We start from the raw sequence: 23857 nt of genomic DNA, 5'->3' as shown, positions 1-23857 counted from the left end.
TGAAAATTACTCCAAAATGGAGCTCTAAACGGACTACATACGAACAGAAGGGGTGCACATACGTTCCAGAAATCATTTATCGTGGGATGTGGCTTGTGGAGAAGACTGGAGCGGAGATTTTCGTTGAAATTGCCGAGGCGAACTCTAAACGCGTGCAGCCGTGACCAGCGCTTACATGCTTATATTGCTTACATGCAGTACATGGTGGGTCCATGTATCTCGTTTGAAGAACACTTCTGTTGTTTTCCGACTTCTGTTGTGTTCCGTTTCCTTCATTTAGTAGTTGGAGCTGACGACGCTGACTGCTGTCTGCTGCTGCTTGAGAAACTGTTTGACCTTGCGCGAGCCGTGTACGGCTGAAACAAATTTCGATAATTTTCCAGTACATGTCCGTCGGTTTTCCGTCCGTTCACTGCACTGGCTACTGCACCGTACCTTGGAGGACCATTTTCGGGACCCTGGGATGTGTGTTCCCTATTAACACGGGTCGCCTCTTCTAATAATTATAAATTCACCGCTCTTTCGCGAAAAGCCGCCATGTTTCCAACCAAGACAGGGCAACGGAGAAGAAATAAATTAACATAATTATAATTTTGGCAGGAAATAATTTATCTTGTCCGAAACTCGTTTCTGAGTGTTATGCCGAACTGCATGTTACCTTGACAAAACACCATAACGAAACGCACGCTATGAAAATGACAAATCACAACAGAAAAACTGCTATTCCCTATGTCAAAATTGAAGAATACTAGAATACAATGGCAAAATAGCAAAGTGTAACAGCCGAACGCCAAGGTACAGTGACAAATCAGCACATTGTAAAAGCATAATAGTCAAATGTGATAGCATAATGTCATAACACAAGGACCAAATAGCATATTAAGGCGTCACATTGGAATAGCACAATTGCAAATCTCAATGTCATAACTGAAATTGTGGATATCATAATTAAACATTTATTTTTGATGGTAATTACACCCCATACCTATGAAGTTTTAAGCCGTAGTAAAGGCGTAAATCGTTATCCCTTCTCAGCTTTTGTGCGGCCAATTTACCGGATCAAATCTTTTGGTCGCCCCAAATTATTTGTTCTACATTAGTGGAGTGGGGTGAGCGCCAGGGAGAACAGGGGGCTGGAGACGGCAGGAAGCGGGAGCAGATATGGAAATCGCAACCTTTGAGAAGCCGAACCCAGAACCAACCATTTAATGCCCACACAGAAAGAAAATTTCCTATTCGTTTCTTTATTACGTCAAAGGTCATAGATGCGATGTCATGAAAACTCAACAAATTTGTCGGTCTCTTGCAAGCTGTATCAGTAGAAAATTTTCCAGGGACCAAAGTGAGTCAGGTCAAATGTCGTCAAACGGCATAACTTCTTCCAGTCAGCTGTGTTTATATGTAAGATTTTACGCCAGTAACTAACGGTGTAATTTCTTCCAGTCGGTTGTTTCCAAACAGGTGGACTACACAAACATGCTATTTTAATTACAGTGACAGTGGTAGAAATCTATTAAAAGCAACCGAGCATAACACCGAATGTATACACGAGGTTCATGCACAAGCGAGTATTTTCTTGCGACAACTGACATGTTTCGAATATTTTATGTGTGCGAAGGTTTTATTTAGCTCTCACTCACGTATTTACAACAACATTTATAGTTACATGTAATTTACTCTAAAATTATGCCAGTCGGATAGATTGTAAATTAAAGAAAAATATAGGCGACAGGCCAATTTCAGCTAAAAACACGTCGACAGAGCTGGTATCTTTGTAAACAGCGGTTTGTTTATTTAGCACTCTAGAGGGAAAAATAAACTCAAAAAATTTACCTAAAACGGAGGTTTGCTCACTTAACAATAAAGGTAGGGTAATTTTTAAGTTAAAATTGATATATTTAAATGAATCAAAACAGAAGTAGAGACCAAACACGTCGAGTTTTGTCCCAAGAGTAGGAGTACAGTAAGAGTACAGCAAGAAAAAGACCGAACTCCGTGAAAATGTACGCTAGATATTTTGGTCTGACGCGCTCGCTTTTGACGGGCCAAAGATAACGTTTTTACATGATAAAAACGAAGAATTGTTCGTTGAAAAGAGCTCTTGTATTTTATGTACATTCGTATTTTTTTCAAGACAAGAAGACTTATAATTAGTTTCGGCATTATTTTTCGATTCCATCAATAGAGTTGTCTCGACAAATAAATACCGTTCGGGATATTCACTCGAAAGTATTGTAATCGTTGTGTACTATATCGTCTACTGGAGAACCAAGCCATTAAAGAAAAAAGAGTGAAAAAGATAACGTTAGATTCTTGATGCCTTTCGCCGGGCGTGGTGTGCTCGATGAAAAGTTCCCCTCGACATTAACTGGTCGTAACATCTATATCAACGCAACAGCAGTTCGATCTGGAAATACCTTTGTTGCTTGACTCTGATGGTTAAAGCGAACGATGTTTACATCTCAAGACGGCTTTATTGAGAGCTTCGAAAACTAATGTTGTAACTAAGGGTTCATGTTCCTCTTAGCTGCATGAAATATTCAGGAAAGATTGATTCGTTAAAAATATAACTCTTCCATGATCTTTCTGACACTTATTACCACATAGAGCAAAATATAGATTTCAGCTCTCTTCGTTCGACCTGACTCTGCGTTGAATTGATGCACGGCACATATATATGCTGTGTAACGTCACGTTATTGTCTAGTTTTTCAGGAAACTGCTTTCTTTTAAAGATGCATCTTGCGGCATTTCTCTGTTCTTATGGATACTTATCACCAAAAGACTTGTGAATTGTGAAATTAACCAGTGTAGCCGACTTAGTAAAGGGCCTAGACAAGAAAAAAGAGATGGTGTGAAGGAAAACGATCTCAGCATTTCCTTCTTTACACTGTGCTTTTCATTGATAATGTAATGTAGAAAATACGCATTTAAGCTTCCTTTTTTTTTTTCTCTTTTTTTCTCAGAGAAATACTGGCAAAGATAGTCAATCTGGTAAAAAAGCTATCAATGATGTAAGAACGAAAACTGTGATGCAGAGTACAATTGACGACTACACTCGCCGAGTGAAATTCAGGTACACGTGGCCCAAGCTCTCTATGAGACAGAAGCTTCTTACGGATGTTTAGGCTCTCTCTGTAACTCTCCAGAGAGAATTTTAAATGACCAGCCTTTTTTAAAGTCCAGCAAACCCGCGGTAAGAAGTTCTTGTGAAACCCGGAGACAGTTACAACACGGTAGGCCTGGACGCAAGTCAAATCTCTACCCAAAGACCAGCCCCTAGTCGAACATACTTGACCAATAATGACACTCAGTCACCCGTGGAAAGAAAAAGAGTGGTGGAATTCCTGCGCTTATAAAGTGTCTATAAGTCTTCGATAAGCTTAAACACAACTATCTGGCTTTCGCGCTGTAGAGTATCGAAAAATTATCGCTATCTACGGAGTAAATATCAACACACAACATAAAATCGTTGCATGATATAACATACTTAAAAGATTATAAAGGGAAAAATAATAGATATTAAACTTTTAGAGCAAGTCCTGCTGTATCGCCATATATCTAGCTTTTCTTTGACATCTGCAACCATTTTGATGCCTTCTAGTAGTTAGACTCCTGTTTTTACGCCAGTTTAAATGGAATGCATCGATAAATAAGTAAATTTCCAACTGCAGGTCATATAGTTATTTAAGAATCGTGACCGCCATTCGTGCTCTTGCAATTTCTTTTTAAGTGTCAACATCCATGGATCCGTACTCTGAGACCTGCGTTAAACATGACCGAGCGCTGAGGTTTATAACTCGGGATCACTTAATTTTAAATTCAGTTTTACAACAAGATTGCTCCGGTTTAGGTGTTTTAAAGTCAAATACCTTTAGAAAGCCTAGACTAGAGCTCCTCAAACTACTCGCCAAGAAGGGAAAAACTTGCTATGTTCTTGATTCAAGAAAATTGTACCGACAAACTAAATGCAATTTCCTTTACATATTTCTGAGAATCTTATGTACATGATAAGTAAAAAAAAACCCTTCACATGTAAATGCGTACTCAAGATCTATAACAATTCTATTTGCTGTCCGCGATTTCAACTTTCACTTGATAATTTTTGCCAAGTAAAACACTTTTGTAAATTTAACGACGACTTCAAGGCAATTTTAATTCAAGCTGAGACAACTTAAATAAATTTTGTGAAAGGAAAATAGTGTGGCGCGAGTAAACAAAATAAGTTAAAAAGAAACAATTTCTCTGGTCTAATGTTGTACACTCTTCTCATCCACTCAATATTCCTGCCACCCCTCACAGATTTTAAAAATATTTTCCCCCAAAAGGTTTGGAAAAAGTACACAATGGAAGCAACCATAATTTGTGCGCTTAAAAATAATGGATATCAGCCGTGAGAAAAACTTTTTCCCTTTGCCTGGTTTTGTTTCCTCTCACAAATTATTATCAGAATTGTTATTTTATGATCGCAAACAAATTTCTGGGTTCAGTTGGTTTAGTTCAAATATACCTCATCGAGCGCAACTATGATTTAGGAAGTTTCTTGTTCTGTTTAGACATATTCCCGCATGGAATATCATTTTTCAAGAAACGAAGTTTCCTCACAGGTCTCATATTGCCCGTGTTCCTGTATCCACTTTATTAGAAATATAACCAGCAGTAGTTAAATTCAATTACGGTTATAGGGAACTGGATATCTCTATTAAAAACTTTTCAAATCCGCAGGAGCTAGTGAGTCATCTACCACCGTGATATATTGAGGTGTTTACCAGTGGTATTTTGTTACTCCACTGAGCTTGAGGTAAGATGATTCAGAGACGCTCGAATGTTGGGTCTTTATTTAGGAATAACTGGTCAATTGGATTGGTACTCCCTCCTGGCCTACCAATAATTTTTTTAAGATTAACATTTGTAAATTTAGGGTATACCGCAGTATTTTTTCATAGACGCTTGAAGAGAAATTAAGTGTGCGTGACACATTTTTAAATTCTCAATTTCAGTTGTTGCACTTCAAGTGTTTTGACACGCGCATTTAAAATTGGCTCTCACTTTTTGACCAGGCTACAGGTGTCACAAGGCTGATTGTTTTTTGTTCTTGTTTTGTTCTTTTTTTTTTCTTTTTTCTTCATCCCTTTGTGCAAAGGAGAGAGATCAGAGGAAACACATATCTGAACACTGGACTGCATAGAATGTTCTTTACTTGATAACTAGACTGGTTAAAAATGAAGGGGGAAATCGTACAAATTTACAAATTTTTCTTTGATAACCTATTTAGCGAACTGATTTTCCTAAACCAATAGACGTTTCAAAGAACTTTTTCTAGTCCAGGTGTTAATGAAGCTTTATTTAGATATGACCCATACTAGAAAAAGTTCTTGAAACGTTTTTTCGCATATTGAATATGCGATATCACCCACGCATTCAAATGTCTACTTTGAAGGTTGGATTCTATGCGTTCCTCTCACACCAATATTAAGAAACTTACAGCAGGTACAGCTGGGTATTGTTGCTGAAAATGCCTGATGGTAAATTCCTCAGCTGGTTGTTGTTCAACTGCCTATCAAAAATAAGTTTATACATTTTCAATTGCATGGTATACGACGACAAAGTTCAGAGAATAAGAGGCTCGAAAAAAACTTGTTAGTTCTTTTAGCATGCTCTGATATAAGGGCCTAAAATATACAAGATATCAAAAGAAGTTTGAAAGAGGAAAATATTGAACTAATAATAGAGAATGTCTGGAATTGACAGACTTTGGCAGAGAAAAATAGGGAAAATTATCTGGTGTTACGACTGTTTGACACACAGCACAATCTGAGTTTCCATAAGGGAAATTTAACTTTTCAACATGCGCAGAGGCAGTCTCTTCGAACTGAGGTAAGACCTTCATCTATAGGGTTGTCAGTTTTTACTTAGGTTTTGGCTTTAGCGGATGGAGACAAGTGGAACATGGGGGACAGGGGGGACAGGGGGGACAGGGGGGACAGGGGGGACAGGGGGGACAGGGGGGACAGGGGGGACAGGGGGCAGGGAGTCCGAGAGAACAGTGAGAGGGATCTATTTGAGGGCGGAAAGCGGGAGCAGAAATTAAAAAAACACACTCGTATTTTGTTTATAACCGTTTATCATCCAGTTTTAAGACCAGTTCCTATTTAACGTCCACCGATGGGTTTAAGATACTTTCATGAGCGAGAAAATGTAAGTTTATTCTCAGGCTGATAAAACAGCATTCGTTATCATCAAATCGGATACCTATCGAATTTGGTTACACTGTTGGTCATGAATGAAGTGACAAACTGTGTACAAATTTGTCAGTGTCTCGCGAACTGTAGCAGGCAAAATTTTTCAGCACACATAACACTATCAATGTCACCGATTGCTCCTTTGAGGCGTTTTAAAGTGAAAGACTTTCAGAAACTCTCCACTAAAGCTCCCCAAACTACTCGCCAAGATCAGGGAAAAACTTGCCATGTTCTTGCTTCAAGAAAATTGCACCGGCATACTAGATGCATTTTCCTTTAGATATTTCTGAGAATCTTCTCTACGTGATGTATGAAAAAAAAAACCCTTGGAAAGTAGATGTGCACTCAAGATTTTTGGCAATTCCGTTCGCTGCCCGCGATTTCAACATTACACTTTTGTAAACTATAACAACGACTCCATGGCAACTTTAATCCAAGCTGAGACAACTTAAACAAGACTTGTTGAAGGAAAATAGTGTACCGCGAGTAAAAAAAATAGTTGGACAACGTTTGAATCAGTACACACGACACACGGCTCGATGTTTTTGTCTTTCGATATCTCCGCCTTCAGACGTGATGTGGTCTAGTAATGTTATTAAAGAATTATTTAAAGCTGCTTTCTAGGCTTGCTAACTTTAAAAGCTTTCCGTACAGACTATCATGAAGAATTCTTCACAAGCACGTTATTGTTTATAAATTGTTTTCGCGTTCTCTCAACATCCCAAATGGTTTATATACGACGGCAAAGTGATGCTTAGCTATCCCGGAGCAACGCACGCGAGATTTGCGCTTTTAGCCGTTGCAGGGTAATAGCCGTTAAAATCACCTCTTCGTGCTATATTATCTCACCGGTGTCGTATATACTACGAGTATGTTTCGTTGGTAGGGTAAGGCTAAAACCAAGAGAAAAATGAAACATGTTCTAGCACCGCAAATCATTGAAAGTTGGGCAAACCACGATCCTTTGTCACGCTCAAGACTCTATATTCTTTATTTTCATTTTTGTGCCTTTTGGTCGTGGATTTGTATTGGATTTTATCCAAGGCATTTTTTTCCTTTCTTCACGTTTCACGTGAAAGGCTTCTATAAGTAGTCAACTTCAATTTGTTGGGGAAAATTGCCAATGCAAAATCGTTCACAACTGATTTCAGAGAAAAGTTTTTGTTAAAAGTTTTTGTATGAGGCTACTTTCATATTCCATTTTATATTACCACATAAAACTTTCTTTACATTCTTTATATTTATAACCTCAAAATCTCTCTGAAAAGAAACAATTTCTTTGATTCAATGCTGTACACACTCCTCATCCACTAAGTATTTCTGCCACTCCTAACAAATTTGAGAAATATTTTACACCCAAAAAACTTGGAAAAAGGACACAACGGAAACAACCTTAATTAAAGCGCCGGAAAATAATGGGTATCATCAGGGAGAAAAGCGTTCTCCCAATGCCCGGTTTTGTTTCCTATAACAAATCACCATCAGGATTACTATTTCATGATTGCTAACTTGATAACTCCACTTCGCTAAATAGTTGTTTGCTATGAAGAATTTCTAAAGAGAAAAGAATTGAACTCGAACAATTGGTACCCCTACCAATCTGTTTCGATGTAATTTTTAATCCTTTTCTTCTATTTTCTTTCTTTTCTATTTTTTTTCTTTTTTGGCAATTGAAACGCATACAAAACATCCCGCGTAGTATCACGGAATTTCTCAGTACTTGCATTCTGAGTCAGTGTAAACCGAACGCTAGAAGTGGCTTCGAGAGAGTGCAGAAGCTTCTTATCAAGATATGATAGTTTGGAATGTATGGGCTTTCTCGGTTTCCTTAAATTTTCGGTAAATTTCCAACTTTAAGTCATGTAGTTATTTGGGAATCGTGACTAGCAGTCGACCTCAATTTTATGCGTCAACGCCAATGGCTCCGTACTCTGAGACCAGCGTTAAGCATCACCGAACTCTAGACACGAGATTTTTAAATCACTCTGGGATCACTTTGCCTTTCCTCATTGACATATGATAATTTGGATTGTGTAGGCTCTCTCAATTTGTTGAATTTTTTGAGAAATTTCAAATTTCGGTCATTCAGTAGTTTGAGAGCTTTGATCAGTCACCAAAGTTTTCGAATATGTTTACGTCAAACAAAACCAAATTTACAGTTATGGACAAAATATGGTTTCATTCTAAGCTTAAGTCACAAAATCCTTGAGCCTCCTTTTCGTAAGATATTTGCCTCCCTTTTGTGCCGGCTTCATATATTTTTTCAAGTGAACTTTAAGGATCGTGTGCTAGTAAGTTTGTTTTAACAATCTCGATTATTTTTTTAAAAAGACTCCTCCTCAGTAGTGGCCTATTTGCATATTATCGCAATCAAAGGAGTGCTGATTCGTCCGTGAATATGAAAATTTCGGCGAGAGAAGGAGGAATTTTGTGTATAAAATGTCGTCTGCGGTACATACTTGAGCATCCATTTCGAATCCTTGTCTACCCATTTCTAACTACGTCACCACACAGCTAAAAAGGTTTATTTCTAGGGCTGGTCATTTTATGAAGAAAAATTAACATTTAGGGAGACGAGAAGTAGCACATAGTGTTGAGCAGAGGTCAAAACAAGGGTGAGGTGGGTCCAAAGGTATTGTGCATTAGAGGAAAGAGGACAAATCGATCATTTGAAGATCAGGCATTAATTGTCTGTTCGGTAGATTTGGATTTAAAGCGTCTTTTGAATAAATAAAGAAGGATATAAACTTACAAGTGCGATAGCAAGGTGTTTTTGCTAAATATGTCTGATGGTAATCCATTCGAACAAAAAATCATTTAAAGGCGGTATTTAGTAGGTTACACCAATTAAGGAAGGTCAGGAAACACATAAAATGCTTGCAAACAGACTTTTAGCGTCAATAAAGCGATGCCTCCTTTTTAGTTGCGATAAGAAAACGAGCTATACTGTAGAACAGAATGACTTTGAGGGTTTTTATTCCAAGTATTAAAAACAACTGAACACTTTAAAATTCCTCCCAACTCCCTCCGTATCTTCCAATAACCCCTGATTGTTATAATACATTAGGCTTTACCATACAAACTGACATGTTGTGTAGACCACTTCCTGAGCCGGGCGACGTTGATTTGTTGTAGGGTGGTATTGTTATATTGTGCTATATCAATTTTTTCGTATATACTGCGAGTACGTTTCGGTAGTAGGGTGAGGCTAAAACTAAGTGAGAAACATATTCCTACTTCGCAAATCATTGAAGGTTAAGCAAACCACCACACTTTGTCACGCTCAAGACTGGATATGATTCATTTTCAGACAAGTTTTGTGCCTCTTCGGTCCTGAATATGTTTTGGCATTTAACCGAGGGTTTTGTTCTCTTTTCTCAAGTTCCACGTTTAGGCTCGTTTACGTAAGAAACTTAAGTTTGTGAAAAAATCGCCAATCTAAAGTAGTTCACAACGGGATTAGAGAAAGTTTTTGTCATAAAGTTTTCGTTTGAGGCTACTTTCATATTGTTTTAAATCACATCGTTCACTTTTCTTTGTATAAAACTTTCTATACATTTATTGGAAACATAATCAGCAGTAGCTAAATTCAATAGTTTTCAGAATTCGTAAAAGGTATTTACTGACACACTGCAAAACTCTGAAGGAGTGCTCTGATTAGCCTCTCAAACTCCGAATTTCCTCAGTTTTTTACCATTAGGAGACTTGCTATTCTCCGATTCTATCAATAAAGTTGTCTTGACAAGTAAATACCATTCGGGATTTGAGCTCGAAAGTATTTCATCGTTGCAGGAATAAATTATTTAAAATAATTTTTGTGCACTATTTCGTCCACTGGAGAACCGAGTTATTAAAGAGAAAAAAAAGTCAAAAAGCCGGTGTTAGATTCTTGGTGCCTTTCGCCGGCGAGGTGTGCTCGATGAAAAACTTCCCCTCGAAATTAAATGGTCGTAACATCTATATCAACGCAGCAGTAGCTCGATCTGTTGCTTGATTCTGATGGTTAAAGAGAACGATATTTACATCTCAAGACGGCTTTATTGAGAGCTTCGAAAGATAATATTGTAACTAAGTCTTCATGTTCCTCTTAGCTACATGAAATATTCAGGAAGGATTGATTCGTTAAAAATATTACTCTTCCATGATCTTTCTCACACTTATTATCACATCGAGCAACGAGTAAAATATAGATTTCAGCTCTCTTCGTTTGACCTAACTCTGCGTTGAATTGTAGCAAGATGCACATATATGCTGTGCAACGTCACGTTATTGCCTAGTTTTTCAGTAAATTGCTTTCATCATGCATCATGCTGCATTTCTCTGTTCTTATGGAAACTTATCACCGGAAAACTTGTGAATAGTGAAATTAACCAGTGTAGCTGTAAAAAAATAAAAAAAAACTATCGTAGCATTGCTTTCTTTACACTGTGTTTTCTTCGGTAATGCATGTAACAAACAACAAAATTTCTCTGAACCAAATCATCTTTAAAAGAATATTTTCTAATCCAATTGTTAATCAAGTTTTCTTTGGATGTAGAAAATACGCACTTGAGCTTCTTTCTTTTTTTTTTTCCTTTGGTAATTTTTTTTCTCTGAGAAAAAACTGGCAAGGATGATGAATTTGTTAAAAAAAGCTATCAATAATGTGAGAATGAAAACTGTGATGCAGAGTACAATTGACGTCTGCGCTCGCCGAGTGAAACTCAGGTACAGGTGGCCCAAGCTCTTTATGAGAGAGAAGTATTTTACGGGAGTTTAGGCTCCGCTCTGTAACTCTCTAGCGAGAATTTTAAATGACCAGCATTTCTAAAGTCCTGCGAACCCGCGGTAGGAACTTCTGCGAAACTCGGAGACCATTACGACACGGTCGGCTTGGACGCGAGTCAAAATTCTCCCCAAAGAGCAGCCCAGAGTCGAACATACTAGACCAAGAATGACACTCAGTCATCCGTGAAAAGAAAAAGATTACTGGAAATCCCGCGCCTAAAAATTGTCTATAAGTCTTCGGCAGAACTTCTATGGATCGAACATATTACATTAAAATCGAAGACAACTATCTGGCTTTCGCGCTGCAGAGTATCAAAATTATCACTATCTACGGAGTAGATAGCAACACACAACATAAAATCGTTGCATGATATAATATACTTAAAAGCTTATAAAAGGAAAAAATAATAGAAAGTAAAAATTTAGAGCGAGCCCAGTTTTATTGCCAGATATCTAGCTTTTCTTTGACATCTGCAACTATTTTGATGCTTTCTGGAAGTTAGACTCCTGTTTTTACCCCAGTTTGGAAGGAATACATCAATAAATCAGCAATGGGAGCGTGCTGTTAATAGCAACATCGACCCGCTTAAGGGTTTAGAAATTTGTCATTCTTTGAAAAAAACTGACTATTTTTAAGATTTAACAATCTCTTACATTTTTACATCCCGGCCTCCAGTTCTCTGAGCCGAAAGTATGTCTATCGGAAAGCTATGCAGCTCAGTGGTTGTTTACCGAACTACACACGAAGAAATTGTTCCAACCAGGTTTAACGTGAACGGGTTATAATGCTGATAAAATATGCTTTTATTCATTAGGACCCAGTTGTTTGAAGCCCCATTAGCGCTAACCTAAGGTTACATTTTAATCCGGATTTCTTTATTCCTTCATTCAAAAGCCTTTTTGGGATAATTTTCTATATCGCTTTTAGAGCATCCAATCACCACATTCTTGACAAAAAGAATTCGATTGAATTTTGTTTTAAAACTTTCAGATCTGAAATCAGTTTCAAACTAATCATGGGTTATCTTTACCCAGTTTTGAACAACTTCGCCCAGGAGATTAAGGAAAAGGTCTAGTTAACAATCAAAGTTGTTTATTGTTCCTGCGAACTTTCTGTAGTCAATCTCTTCGTCGGTTGTAACCCAAGTCCTCAGTTACGATATTGCTACGTACCGGTTAAACAGGCGCAGTTTGTAATGCGAATTTATGAGGCTGTTAATTAGTCAATGCAATGAGGAAACGAATCTTAGCTTACAGCCACCCCAGGTGAGAGTTATTACTGTGCTGAATACACATGCTTTTCAAAGCGGCTGATAACGAATATTATTTATTATCGACATATCATTGCCAGTCCCTGTATGGATATCACTGCCCTTTTAAATTGAACTGCACACAATATAGATTTGTGTAATCGTAGCTTACAGCCAAGCCAGGTGAGTATTGTTGCTGAAAATGTCTTGTGACAAGTCGTTCAGCTGGTTGTTACTCAAGTCCCTGTCAGAAAAAAAATTGATACATCTGTGTTAAATACATACGGTTTTCAATACTCACGACAGATACTTGTATTAAGAGATTATAAACCGCTTTTATTTCTTTCCAAAGTCTATCTTTCGCCTTCGCACGAATTTTTCGCTTCGAGGATGAAAAAATGGGAGTACGAATCAACTGTGGTCAAATAAACAACTTTCCAGCTAAATACGTGTATGGTTGCATAGATTATGATCTCTTGGCGATGAACGACATAGCGCAGAATGCAGTAACTTGAAAATGTCTCAAAGGCTTTGTTACATATTTCAATATTAATAATAACAAAAAAGCAATTTAAGAAAAGCGGCATTCAGTAGTAAACTCTTCCAGATGAACGCATCGAACAGTTTAACTCAAAGTCGTCTGTTGTACACCAGAAATGGATTAATTGCATTATTGTTCCAGCCATTTCTCGGCGAGATGCTATTTTACCGTCAGATCTACTTTTTCACAGTTATCTTTGACTTTTACAGCTATATTTAAGCGGTCATATAACAGCAGAGATAGTGCTGAATACAACTAAAACAGTTAAAATATATTGGTATATATCTACGTTTTTTAAAGTTCTCATGATTTGCTTGATATTTCAGTTTCTGAGGGCTTCCTATGCATAAAGTACCAGGTATCGCGAGCATAAACAGAAAGCATACTCTGCCATTATTGTTCACAGTCTACAAAATATGTTCGTTTCGCGATTCCATGTTGCCTTCACGAAGTCACGAAGTACTGCCTTATTGTTCTTGTTTTGTGACCTGCTGGCATGGACCGGCATCGTATGATATCAGCACCACGGTATCCTCTATCAGTACCACAGTTAAAATACTTTTTAGTGTAGCCACGAGGTTACAGCTTATAGTTTACGTGGTACAGATTTTCTTTCGACATGTCTCGAGAGACTCGGGAAATAGTAGTTCGGGTGAGGAATGACCCCCGTAGTAAACCTACGATCAAAAAATTCAATATTGAAGAATTTCCAGTCATTGACGTCGACGGCACCGCGCAAAGGCTAGTGTAACACTGATTTAGAAGTCGCTCTTACTCAGGTAAGATGAAGAATGACATTCATTTGCTTCGTAATCTGCAGTTTAGTCTGCAACTTACATGGCACCTCAACAATTGATCTCTTGTTAATACTCACAACTTCGCTGTGGTAGGGGGAATTTTCCACGGAAACGACATCAATTCTTTTCCTGTACAGCTCACACGCAACAGATTGTATGTTCCCTTCAAAATGTGGCAATCACAAGGGCCTGGGCACTCTGAATATTAGACATTAAGTATTGTTCATATAATTAAATCGCTAAAATATGTGTAGTATGTCATCACTGAGTTTGCATTGCAAACAAGAAAACCAACTTGTTTTATCGTATCGAGAAAAAAAAAGAAGAAAGTAATGATCTTTAGAATGATAGTATACAAAGGAATGTTCATGAGATAAACTTCTAAAGTTAGGCTAAATTTAAATTTGCGGAATTTTTTCAACTTTGGAGTATCTACTTTGAACTGATAACTAACAAACTCTTATCATTGTCAGCATTTAGGGAAGTCAGAATTTAAGCTAAAACAAAAAAAAAAAAATTCAGTGAGGAGAGTGTCTTTCTGAGAGGCCGAACAGCGCTAAATAATTAGAATAACTAAAGAAAAATAGTTCTCAGGTTCATACGTAAGATACGATTAACGCTTCTATTGCGCGAATTAAAAAGTGGATATGATAAAATGCTGCTTACAAACCGTATGACAAAATTACCGGTAATTAAGAAAAACTAATTAAAACAAATTGAGAACTAAAATTACCAAAACTAATCAAAACAAATTGACCCTTTAACTTCCATGTAGTGACCAAGAGAGAATTTCTCCCTACAATATCGATACAGTTTCAAGTAGACAAGTTATGAGAATAAAGAGAAATATCAATTAAGGGGTTATTAGTTGATCCGGAAACAAATTCTCAGAACTAAGATCATAAGAATCGTACAGGAGTAAGTTTGCAGAATTACTAATGAGATGTTGGAAGTGAAAGGGTTGATTGAAACAAACATTGTAAACGAACATCGTGCAAAAATCCTTACTGGTCGGAGGCGAACCAAAAAAGACCAAGCGGGGCAAACCAAAACACAAATCCAATGAGTAGCAGGGTGGATAGCTTCAACCCAGACCACTAGATTACAAGCTTTACACTATAATCACTCGGCCTCTTTTCCAAACAAAGATTGTCATTCTGATATAGCTGATCAAAGAAAGCCTAATCCGAACGAAGAACTGTTTAAGATAATGATAATCTATCGCAGTCTGTTTAAGATATTGATAATTTATCGCAGTCTAGAAGAACGGGGGCAAATTACGGGAGCGACTACATCGAGGGCGGCGAGCCGTGGAGGGATACCAAGAAATTAAACAAGATATTAAGATATTGACCAAATAGTACAGATTCAGGCATCCAATTAAAAAAGCGATATGGTTCCATTACACTTGTGTAAGGAATAAAACTCACCTTCAATGTTGAGGCTAATTTCGCTCCTTGATACGTTATTATCTCTTCGTACCTCACAGCTGTAATTCACATTCTCCTCTGCAGCTACAGGGTGATATCTTACGCTGGTTCTATTTTGAACAACAACACCATTTTTTCTCCATACAATGTATGGAGCTGGCGCACCTTCCACCGGACACCACAGGTCGGAGGTTCTGTTAAAAATTACAGTCTGTGTCTTGGGTACTTGGGTCATGGTAGGTGTCGCTACATAAAACAAAAAATAATGATAATGATAATAAAAAATGTATTAAGGCAAGCAAATGCTAGATGAATAGTCTGTATCATACAGGACAAGCAAACCACAGGCATAATATATGAAGCAAATACATTGTGTATGGACAATCATATTTTACTCCAAAGTCACGGAGAACTTCTTTCGGTGTCTCTCTTTGTCTGTCTCTCTCTTTCTCTATATGTGGCTGTTCGTCTGTCTCTTTGTATATCAGATAAAAAGCTACTTAATAAGGGAATAAATACTGTTAAATGTGCGGTAAAACGTAATAGTAAGGTAGGCCAACGATATATTTCCTGAATATAAATTGTTATATCATGAAGTTCCAATTGAATTTAAATATTTTAATTACATGCTTTAATAGAAAGTTAATAAGAAAGATCGTGCCTGTTTGATTGGAGGATCTTCCCGTGTAGTATGCATTAAGATTATATCTGCGATAAGGGAAAAATCTTAACCATAAGTATCCTCCACTGGATCGCACTACAGCAGCTTTTTTATCTCCACAGAATACACCAAGAACGTTGGCCGACGGATTATTGCCGTCACGGATTTCAAGATAGTAGTCCTGCAGACACGGTCGTGGAGCCGACGAGTAGCTGCGCATGGAAAAGTTCAGTTCCACGTAGTGTCCTTTTGGAGCTGAGAGAACATGTGACTCCCAAAACAAAGGAACTTTATCCCATCCTTTTGCTTGTTGAGGATGTTTTAACAAAACTACAACAAATACAATAAGTCAACTACTTGGCTTCGAAAAACAAAAAAAATAGATATCATACATCAAGAGAAAGAAAATATATGCAATTTTACGCAACAAAGGCCGCCACATTAGACCTCATCTGATCTCTGTTTTACAAGTATCACTAGTCCACTAATCAGATATCAGATCACTAAGCTAACAAACATCTATCGCACGACTAAAACAAAATTTTATCTAGAGCTCGGGTTCAACGGGCTTCAGCTAGCTATTATAATACTGTCTTCCATTCCAACCAAGAGCTTACAAATTCTCTGCATTTGCGGTTAGTTTTTGATTGAGAAAAGTGTTTCAGAGGATAAAGGGAAGTGGTTTATTTATGAATTAGAGGAATAGTTTATTGACGTCATCTTATTCTAGCACTTTACTTTGAAGTTTGATAGTACAAGGTAAATGCAGAGGCAATGTCTTTCACAAGTACAGTCTTAAGCTCAAAGTTGGACCATGTAAACGTTTTGGGCACTTCCTCTTACCACTGAACCAGCGTGCACCATATGTTGCATGCCTAGCAGTTTGATATTACACGCAGATATGAGAATTTGTGGCTCTTCATGATTGTTATATTACGATTAAACACTAGCGCATATTGCAGTTCAACAAGACTTGACATAACAATTGCCAATAGACTCTCACCCACACTTCACAGTTTTTCTCATTGCTCTATCCATCCATTTAACCTTGCACTCTCCTCCCTTCCTCTCCTCTTTTCCTCCCTTTGCTCGTCCTTTCCCGGGCCTCCCCAAGCATCTTACCCTTCCTCCCCTCCCACACTACTCATGGGCTTCCATTCCATCTCATTTGCCAACAACGGCAAATGTTTATCATTAAAGCAAACACTTTCGACAACAGTTGTAAACAGCTGAAGTGCTTACAGAAAAGGAGAATGAAACTGCACTTAGCCACTGAGGGTACCATCATGACGTGATTCAGTTTGTTTTCTGCAGAAGAAAAGGTAGAGTGTTTAATTTTGTCTCTTTCAATTTTTCATCACAAGAGGTTAATAAATTGAATCTTTTCAAAGCAGCTCGATGTTTTATACACAAGCTTTTGGAGTAAAACTCTTCAGATAGTAATTAATTTGTCTCCATCGGCTATAGAACAAACGGAATCCTTCTGCGCAAAACCAAAAGAACTTCAAAGATTTTCATAGCGCTTTCTGGAAAGTTAAATTTAAAAAGAAAGTCATTGTTTAACCTTGTTGATAATTAAGATATTGGTTTGCTATTGTTTATCTATAGTGCTCTTTATCACTTGGATTATGCAGTTCAAAGGAAAAACTTCTTTTCGTATCAGAACATTCCCCTTTGTTATTTAGAATAATGAAAAGAAGATTGCGTTAGTTGCCTTATGACTCAAGCGAAGAAAATCACGTCAAAACTAATAAATACAGCCACTCAGCAACCAATGGACTCTTTGTCCTCTGTTCAGTCATACACAGCTAAAAGTTACACACTCTAAAAATAACAATAACAATATATGTTGAGACCTTGTAAAAGTGACCCTGTCTTCTGGTCTGATAACTACCGTTCATACTTCGTAAGACATTTGAAGATTGTGATAAAGATTTTGGTTTATTCTAAAATTATAAACAAGATATTCAACTTTACATCAAACTTCAAGGTAGGTTTAACTCACGAAAAATTTCAGTTCGTTCATGCATCTTGCACATTGATAATTTTTTTCCAACATTTTAGTGTGTTGTTTACAAGAGAAAAAAATGTAAAACAGAGAAAAAATTATTCGGATTATTTGACAGCGTATTTTTATCATGTTTTGTCATGTTGCACTGTTTTAAGAATAGGATATGATGTAATTATTTAGAATATTCTAGAATGTTCTAGACTGCTAAAACATATGTTTGCACTTGTTTTCTCTTTTATAAACTGACTGACATTTATTTCTCCTAAATTCTAAAAGTTGTCCGTGTTTAGAACTGACACTTCATCTTTAAATATTTACATTAAAAATACTAATTGCTAATTCTCTGGTCGATCAAACGAGTCATTAGGGACCGAGATTAAAAAATAATCCTTTCCTTTTCGAATGCCTTTCTGACTGATGAATCATATGATGAATCTCGTTTTTCCCACCACCCTCTTCCCTGAGAAAGCGTCGGTATGGTTGAGAGAATTGAGAATTTATTGGTTAAAAGTAAACAATTATAAACTAGAAGAGTTAGTTATAAACTAAAAGTTATCGAAACTCTAGTAGTTACTACGTCTTCCTATAGAGCATGTGGACCAAGTATGTTTTCGTTTTTCTATCTTTTAGTTTTATTTCCTTTTAATTTTATTGATGCTGAGGAAAGAAATGCTACCTTCAACAAAAAAATAAATAAAAATGAAATATTAATAATTTTTAGATCCCGCATCATCCATAAGCTGACTGTTTTTTGTCTCAGACTCAGTTTTCATTTGACTTTCAAATTTTTGGTTTTACAAATTGATCGCCAATTTTTCCTCTGTTTTGTTGTTATGTCTTAAATGTAAAACAAAAATTCAAAGTAGACGCTCCTATGCAGATTTTTCCACTAAATCTTAATGTGTTCCTCTAAGCATTTGGACATTTTAACAAGTTGATTATTTCTGATTCTCGTCTGTAATTTACACAACATTGTAGCGATATTTATAGAGAGAAATTCAATTTTGATCAGTTTTACAGAAGTGCTATCTTTCCGTTGTTGTAAAACCACTAAGAAATTTGATTGCAGAGTTCATGTTTCGGTGATTTCACAGGACCTAAAGAAACTAGACAGATTGAATAACAGACTATACGTTCCAGAGATAAATAGTGAAGAATAAATATTCCGTTAAAGTACAAAACAAACACGTATACTTCAACAGGGACATCGGTACGGGAAATGAAGTTATTTTGCGATACACAGAAAAAACTGCTCACCGTCTTTAAATTAACAACTTTGCCGCAGGAAGGATAAAATAATTGACTACTAAGAGTAGAGGAGAAAGCTACAAAACTATTATATTAAGTACCTCAATATTGATTGTCCCTTTACAGTTTCAGAGCCTGATTGGGTTTATCCACATAAGCAGCAGAGAATAAATACACAGAAAAGTAAAGGTTTTTACAGCTGCTGTTAACTGTTGTTTCAAATAAATTCAAAGTTAAGACAAGAATTTTAATCGCGTAATTCGTTAAAGTCACACGTACAACAAAAATAGAAAAGAGACTTACTTTGTGTTTCAAGAAAGGGCTGATTACTACTACTATTAGAAACTAACCAGACAACTGATAGAATGCTGCAGCGAAATGAAGACTTTCTGACCCAAATTTGATTCCTGATCATATTAAAAGATAACTATTGTTCGGCAACTGACGTTACATAGTTCGCACCAATATTCAACTTAAAAATGCTGATGATGCCATCATCGACGCACAAACTTTCACGTCAGAAATTTCTGTTTCGCCGTGTACATAAAAGACGACTATTTGTGTTCATTCTTTGAGACCGGATCTCAAAATATAAATAATGTTGTCCTATGGTTGAAAATATTTTTCCCACATCAGTTACTCTCTGCTAATAATCAAAAGTTGAAACAAAGCTGGATGTAGTTTGAATAATCATCATTACCATTTTCATTATAAGAAACTACTCTTATGTTATTATCTGCAGCGTACCGAGTGTTAATGCATAAAAAATTGACCCATTAGGTGCAAAAGGTAACCTATGTTTTTTTCTAGGAATTTAATACTGAAAAAGTTGAGGTCCTAACTCTTCTCTATCTTGAACAATTTATAAAAAAAGGGAAAGAAATTTCTACCTAGAACCTTTGCATTAATTTTCGCGCATTAATTTATTCTTCGCCGAAGTGACATGCTTGTCACACGGGGAAAATAAGCTTCACCAGCTAACCGAAAAAACATAAGGACCATCTGAGCGGACAACACTACAAAATATATGAATTTAGAAGGTAGCAATGGAATGTCTCCCACTCGTGCACGTGTTTACCGAAAACCACCGCTACACGTGAACAGAGCATGACTGAGGGTAACGTAATACCGGCATGACATTTTGGTTTTGTCTTATTTTGCGCTCTTAGGCGCTTTCACTGAAGTAGGTTTTCAAAATTTTCGATTTGTTTCTCCATCGCCTTCTCTAATTTCTTTACTTTGCTATACAACAAATCATTAGACGACTGTGCCTACTGTCAAGCGTCCTTTCACTACTAAAAAAAACTTCCTATAATGGAATGGTTAATCGATGGAACTCGTTGGATAGTTCCCTTCAAATTATTAACCTCATAATGGTGTTTGTTAAATCTCAGGATGTTAAGCTTAAGCGTATGAAATACCATGATCTTACTCTTTGGGGGAATGTATTAAAAGGTTTGTGCTCTTTACTTATATGAAGTCTCCAGTTTCCTATATTCAATATCAATTTACTTTGCTCAACTGCACTAAAGTTGCCCTAGAAAAAAGCAAAATCCAAAAAGGAAAAACGCCTAGAAGGAATTTGTTAGCACATAAAATGTCCCTTTGACTTTATGCCCGGTAGCCGAACAATTTCAGATAATTTTCAGCAAAAGGCACGTACAAGATGATGATTACGGATATGAGTAATTCCAAAAATGTTAAGTCAAAATCTATATGCTTATGTCGTACACCGCAACAAATGGGACTGCTGTTACCAGTCTCAATTCACAAGAAACAACCGATAACTTCCTCTAAATTCATCTTGTTGATCCTTGCTTGTTTTGGAGCAAGGGATTTGATGAATCGCGTTTTTCCCACTACCCTCTTTCCTGAGAAAGCTCCGGTATGGTTTAGAGAATTAAGAATTATTGGTTAAAGGTTAACAGTTATAAACTGGAAGAGTTATTTATATACTAGAAGTTATTGAAACTCTAGTAGTTTTTACGTCTTCCTAAAGAGCATGTGGACCAAGTGTGTCTTTCTTTTTCCTTTTTTTTTTTTTATTTATTTCCTTTCAATTTCATTGATGCTGAAGAAAAAAATGCTAACCTCCACAAAAAAATAAAAAATTGAATATTGGTAGTTTTTAGAACCTGCATCATCCACAAGCTGACTGCTTCTTGTCTCCGCCTAAGTTTTCATTTGACTTTCAAATTTTTGGTTTTACAAATAATAACCAATTTTTCCCCTTTTTTTTTTTTAAGTGTAAAACAAAAATTCAGAGTGGTCGCTCCCGTGCAGATTATTCCACTCTGAAGTCCGAAGATCTCACCACCAAATCTTGATGTGTTTCTCTAAGCATTTGGACATTTTAACAAGTTGATTGTTCTTGATTCTCGTCAGTAGTTTACACAACATTGTAGTAATATTAATAGAGAGAAATTAAATTTTGATCAGTGTTACCGAAGCGCTATGTTTCCTTTACTTTGATACAACTAAGAAAGTTCATTGTACAGTTTATTTTTCGGTCATTACACAGAACTTAAAGACATTAGACGTATCGAATAACAGACTGTACGTTCTAGAGATAAAAAGTGAAGAATAACTTTTCCGTTAGAGTACAAAACCAACACGTATTCATCAACAGAATCGACATCTGTACCGGAAATGAAGTCATTCTGCGATACACCGAAAAAAATTGCTCACCGTCTTTAAATCAACAATTTTGCCGCAAGAAGGATAAAGTAATTGCCCACTAAGGGTAGAGGAGAAAGCTACAAAGCTATTAAATTATGTACTTGTCCCTTTACACTTTCAGAGCCTGATCGCATTTATCCACATAAGCAGCAGAGAATAAATACACAAAAAAGTAAAGGTTTTTACAGCTGCTGTTAATTGTTGTTTTAAACAAATTCAAAGTTAGAACGAGAATTTTAATCGTGTAATTCGTTAAAGTCACCGGTACAACAAAAGTAGAAAAGAAAATTAGTTTAGGTTTAAAGAAAGGGTTGATTACTACTTTTATTGGAAACTAACTGGACAATTGATAGAATGCTGCAGCAAAATGAAGACTTTCTAACCAAAACTTAATCCCTGATCATATCGAAAGATAACTATAGTTCGACAACTGACGTTTTTATTAGTTCGCTTCAGATCAGAATTTCTGTTTTGCCGAGTGCATTAAAGACGATTTTTTTTGTCTTAATTCTTTGAAACCGGATTTCAAAAAATATATGATGTTGTTCTCTGGTTGAAAATATTTTTCCTACGTCAGTTACTCTCTGCTAGGAATCAAGAAGTTGAGACAAAGGTGGATGTAGTTTGAATAATTATCATCACCATTTTCATCATCATTTACTACTCTTATGTTATTATCTGCAGCATACCGAGTGTTAATGCATAAAAAAAATTGCCCTATCAGGTGCAAAACATGACCTATATTGTTTTGTTGGAATTTAATACTGAAAAAGTTGAGGTCTCAACTCTTCGCTAACTAGAACAATTTATAAAAAAAAAGGGAAACAAATTTACTCTATCAAACTTTTGCATTAATTTTCGCGCATTAGTTTATCCCCTGCTGACGTGACATGCCTGTCACAAGGGGAAAATAAGCTTCACCAGTTAACCGAAAAAACATAAGGACCATCTGAGCGGACAACATTACAAAGTCTATGACATTAGAAGGTAGCAATGAATTGTCTCCCTCTCGTGCACGTATTTACTGAGAACCACCGCTACATGTTAACAGAACTTGACTTAAGGTAACGTTACACCGGCATCCACAAGCTAACTGCTTCTTGTCTCCAACTCAGTTTTCATCTGACTTTCAAATTTTTGATTTTACGAGCTAATCGACAATTTTTCCTCTTTTTTATATATTAAATGTAAAACAACAATTTAAAGTGGACGCTCCCATGCAGATTTTTCCATTCTGAAGTCCGAAGATCTTACCACTAAATCTTGATGTGTTTCTCTAAGCATTTGGACATTTTAACAAGATGATTGTATTTGATTCTCGTCAGCAGTTTACGCAACATTGTAGTAATGTTTATAAAGAGAAACTTAATTTTGATCAGCTTTACCGAAGTACTATTTTTTCTTTCTTTTGACACCACTAAGAAAGTTCATTGTACAGTTCATTTTTTCTGTGATATCACAGAACCTAAAGAAACCAGGCGGATCGAATAACAGACTATACGTTCCAGAGATAAATAGTCAAGAACAAATATTCCGTTAGAGCGCAAAGCAAACACGTATTCATCAACAGAATCGACATATGTACCGGAACTGAAGTTATTTTGCGATACACAGAAAAAAATGCTCACCGTCTTTAAATTAACAATTTTGCTGCAAGAAGGATGAAATAATTGACTACTAAGGGTAAAGGAGAAAGTTACAAAGCTATTACATTAAGTACCTGAATATTGATAGTCCCTTTACGCTTTAAGAGCCTGATCGCATTTATCCACATAAGCAGCAGAGAATAAATACACAGAGAAGTAAAGGTTTTTACAGCTGCTGTTAAGTGTTGTTTTAAATAAATTCAGAGTTAAGACAATAATTTTAATCGCGTGATGCGTTGAACTCACGAGTACAACAATTAGCTGAAAAACGTAACCTATGTTGTTCTTTAGGAAATTAATACTGAAAAAGTCGTTGTCTTTATTCCGCTTGGCTAGCTAGAACAATTAAAAAAAAAGGAAACAAATTTCCGCTATCAAACCTTTGTATTATTTTGCGCGCGTTAATTTATCCTTCGCCGACGTGACATGCCTGTCACACGAGCAAAATAAGCTTCATCAGCCAACCAAACAACCATAAGGACCATTATTAACAAAGGGACGTCATTTGAGTTTTTTCTATGCAGTCCGGAACCTCCACAACACGAATTTGAAAGCAACTCATTTTGTTTGTTGGCTTCATAGGAAA

General features: G+C 36.5%; 3 protein-coding genes across 3 annotated transcripts in view; 1 reads left to right on the top strand and 2 right to left on the bottom strand.

The window, feature by feature from the left end:
* LOC131787159 (uromodulin-like) overlaps nucleotides 1–23857 on the top strand; it is a 240513-nt gene that overhangs the window by 106159 nt on the left and 110497 nt on the right. The window lies entirely within an intron of this gene.
* Nucleotides 1–23857, bottom strand: part of LOC131787130 (germinal-center associated nuclear protein) — a 216280-nt gene that overhangs the window by 112784 nt on the left and 79639 nt on the right. The window lies entirely within an intron of this gene.
* Nucleotides 1–23857, bottom strand: part of LOC131799496 (leucine-rich repeat-containing protein 15-like) — a 94425-nt gene that overhangs the window by 67717 nt on the left and 2851 nt on the right. Inside the window, exons 2-7 of the mRNA XM_066167195.1 lie at nucleotides 16930–16995; nucleotides 15688–16017; nucleotides 15027–15272; nucleotides 13674–13794; nucleotides 12431–12502; nucleotides 5485–5556 (exon numbers count right to left, since the gene is read on the bottom strand). Coding sequence (XP_066023292.1) covers nucleotides 5485–5556; nucleotides 12431–12502; nucleotides 13674–13794; nucleotides 15027–15272; nucleotides 15688–16017; nucleotides 16930–16975 — 887 coding nt within the window. The 5' untranslated portion in view covers nucleotides 16976–16995. The remainder of the gene's footprint in view (nucleotides 1–5484; nucleotides 5557–12430; nucleotides 12503–13673; nucleotides 13795–15026; nucleotides 15273–15687; nucleotides 16018–16929; nucleotides 16996–23857) is intronic.

Source organism: Pocillopora verrucosa, chromosome 5, assembly GCF_036669915.1.
Source record: "Pocillopora verrucosa isolate sample1 chromosome 5, ASM3666991v2, whole genome shotgun sequence".
Lineage (NCBI taxonomy): Eukaryota > Metazoa > Cnidaria > Anthozoa > Scleractinia > Pocilloporidae > Pocillopora > Pocillopora verrucosa.
This window is presented reverse-complemented; position numbering and strand designations above follow the sequence as displayed.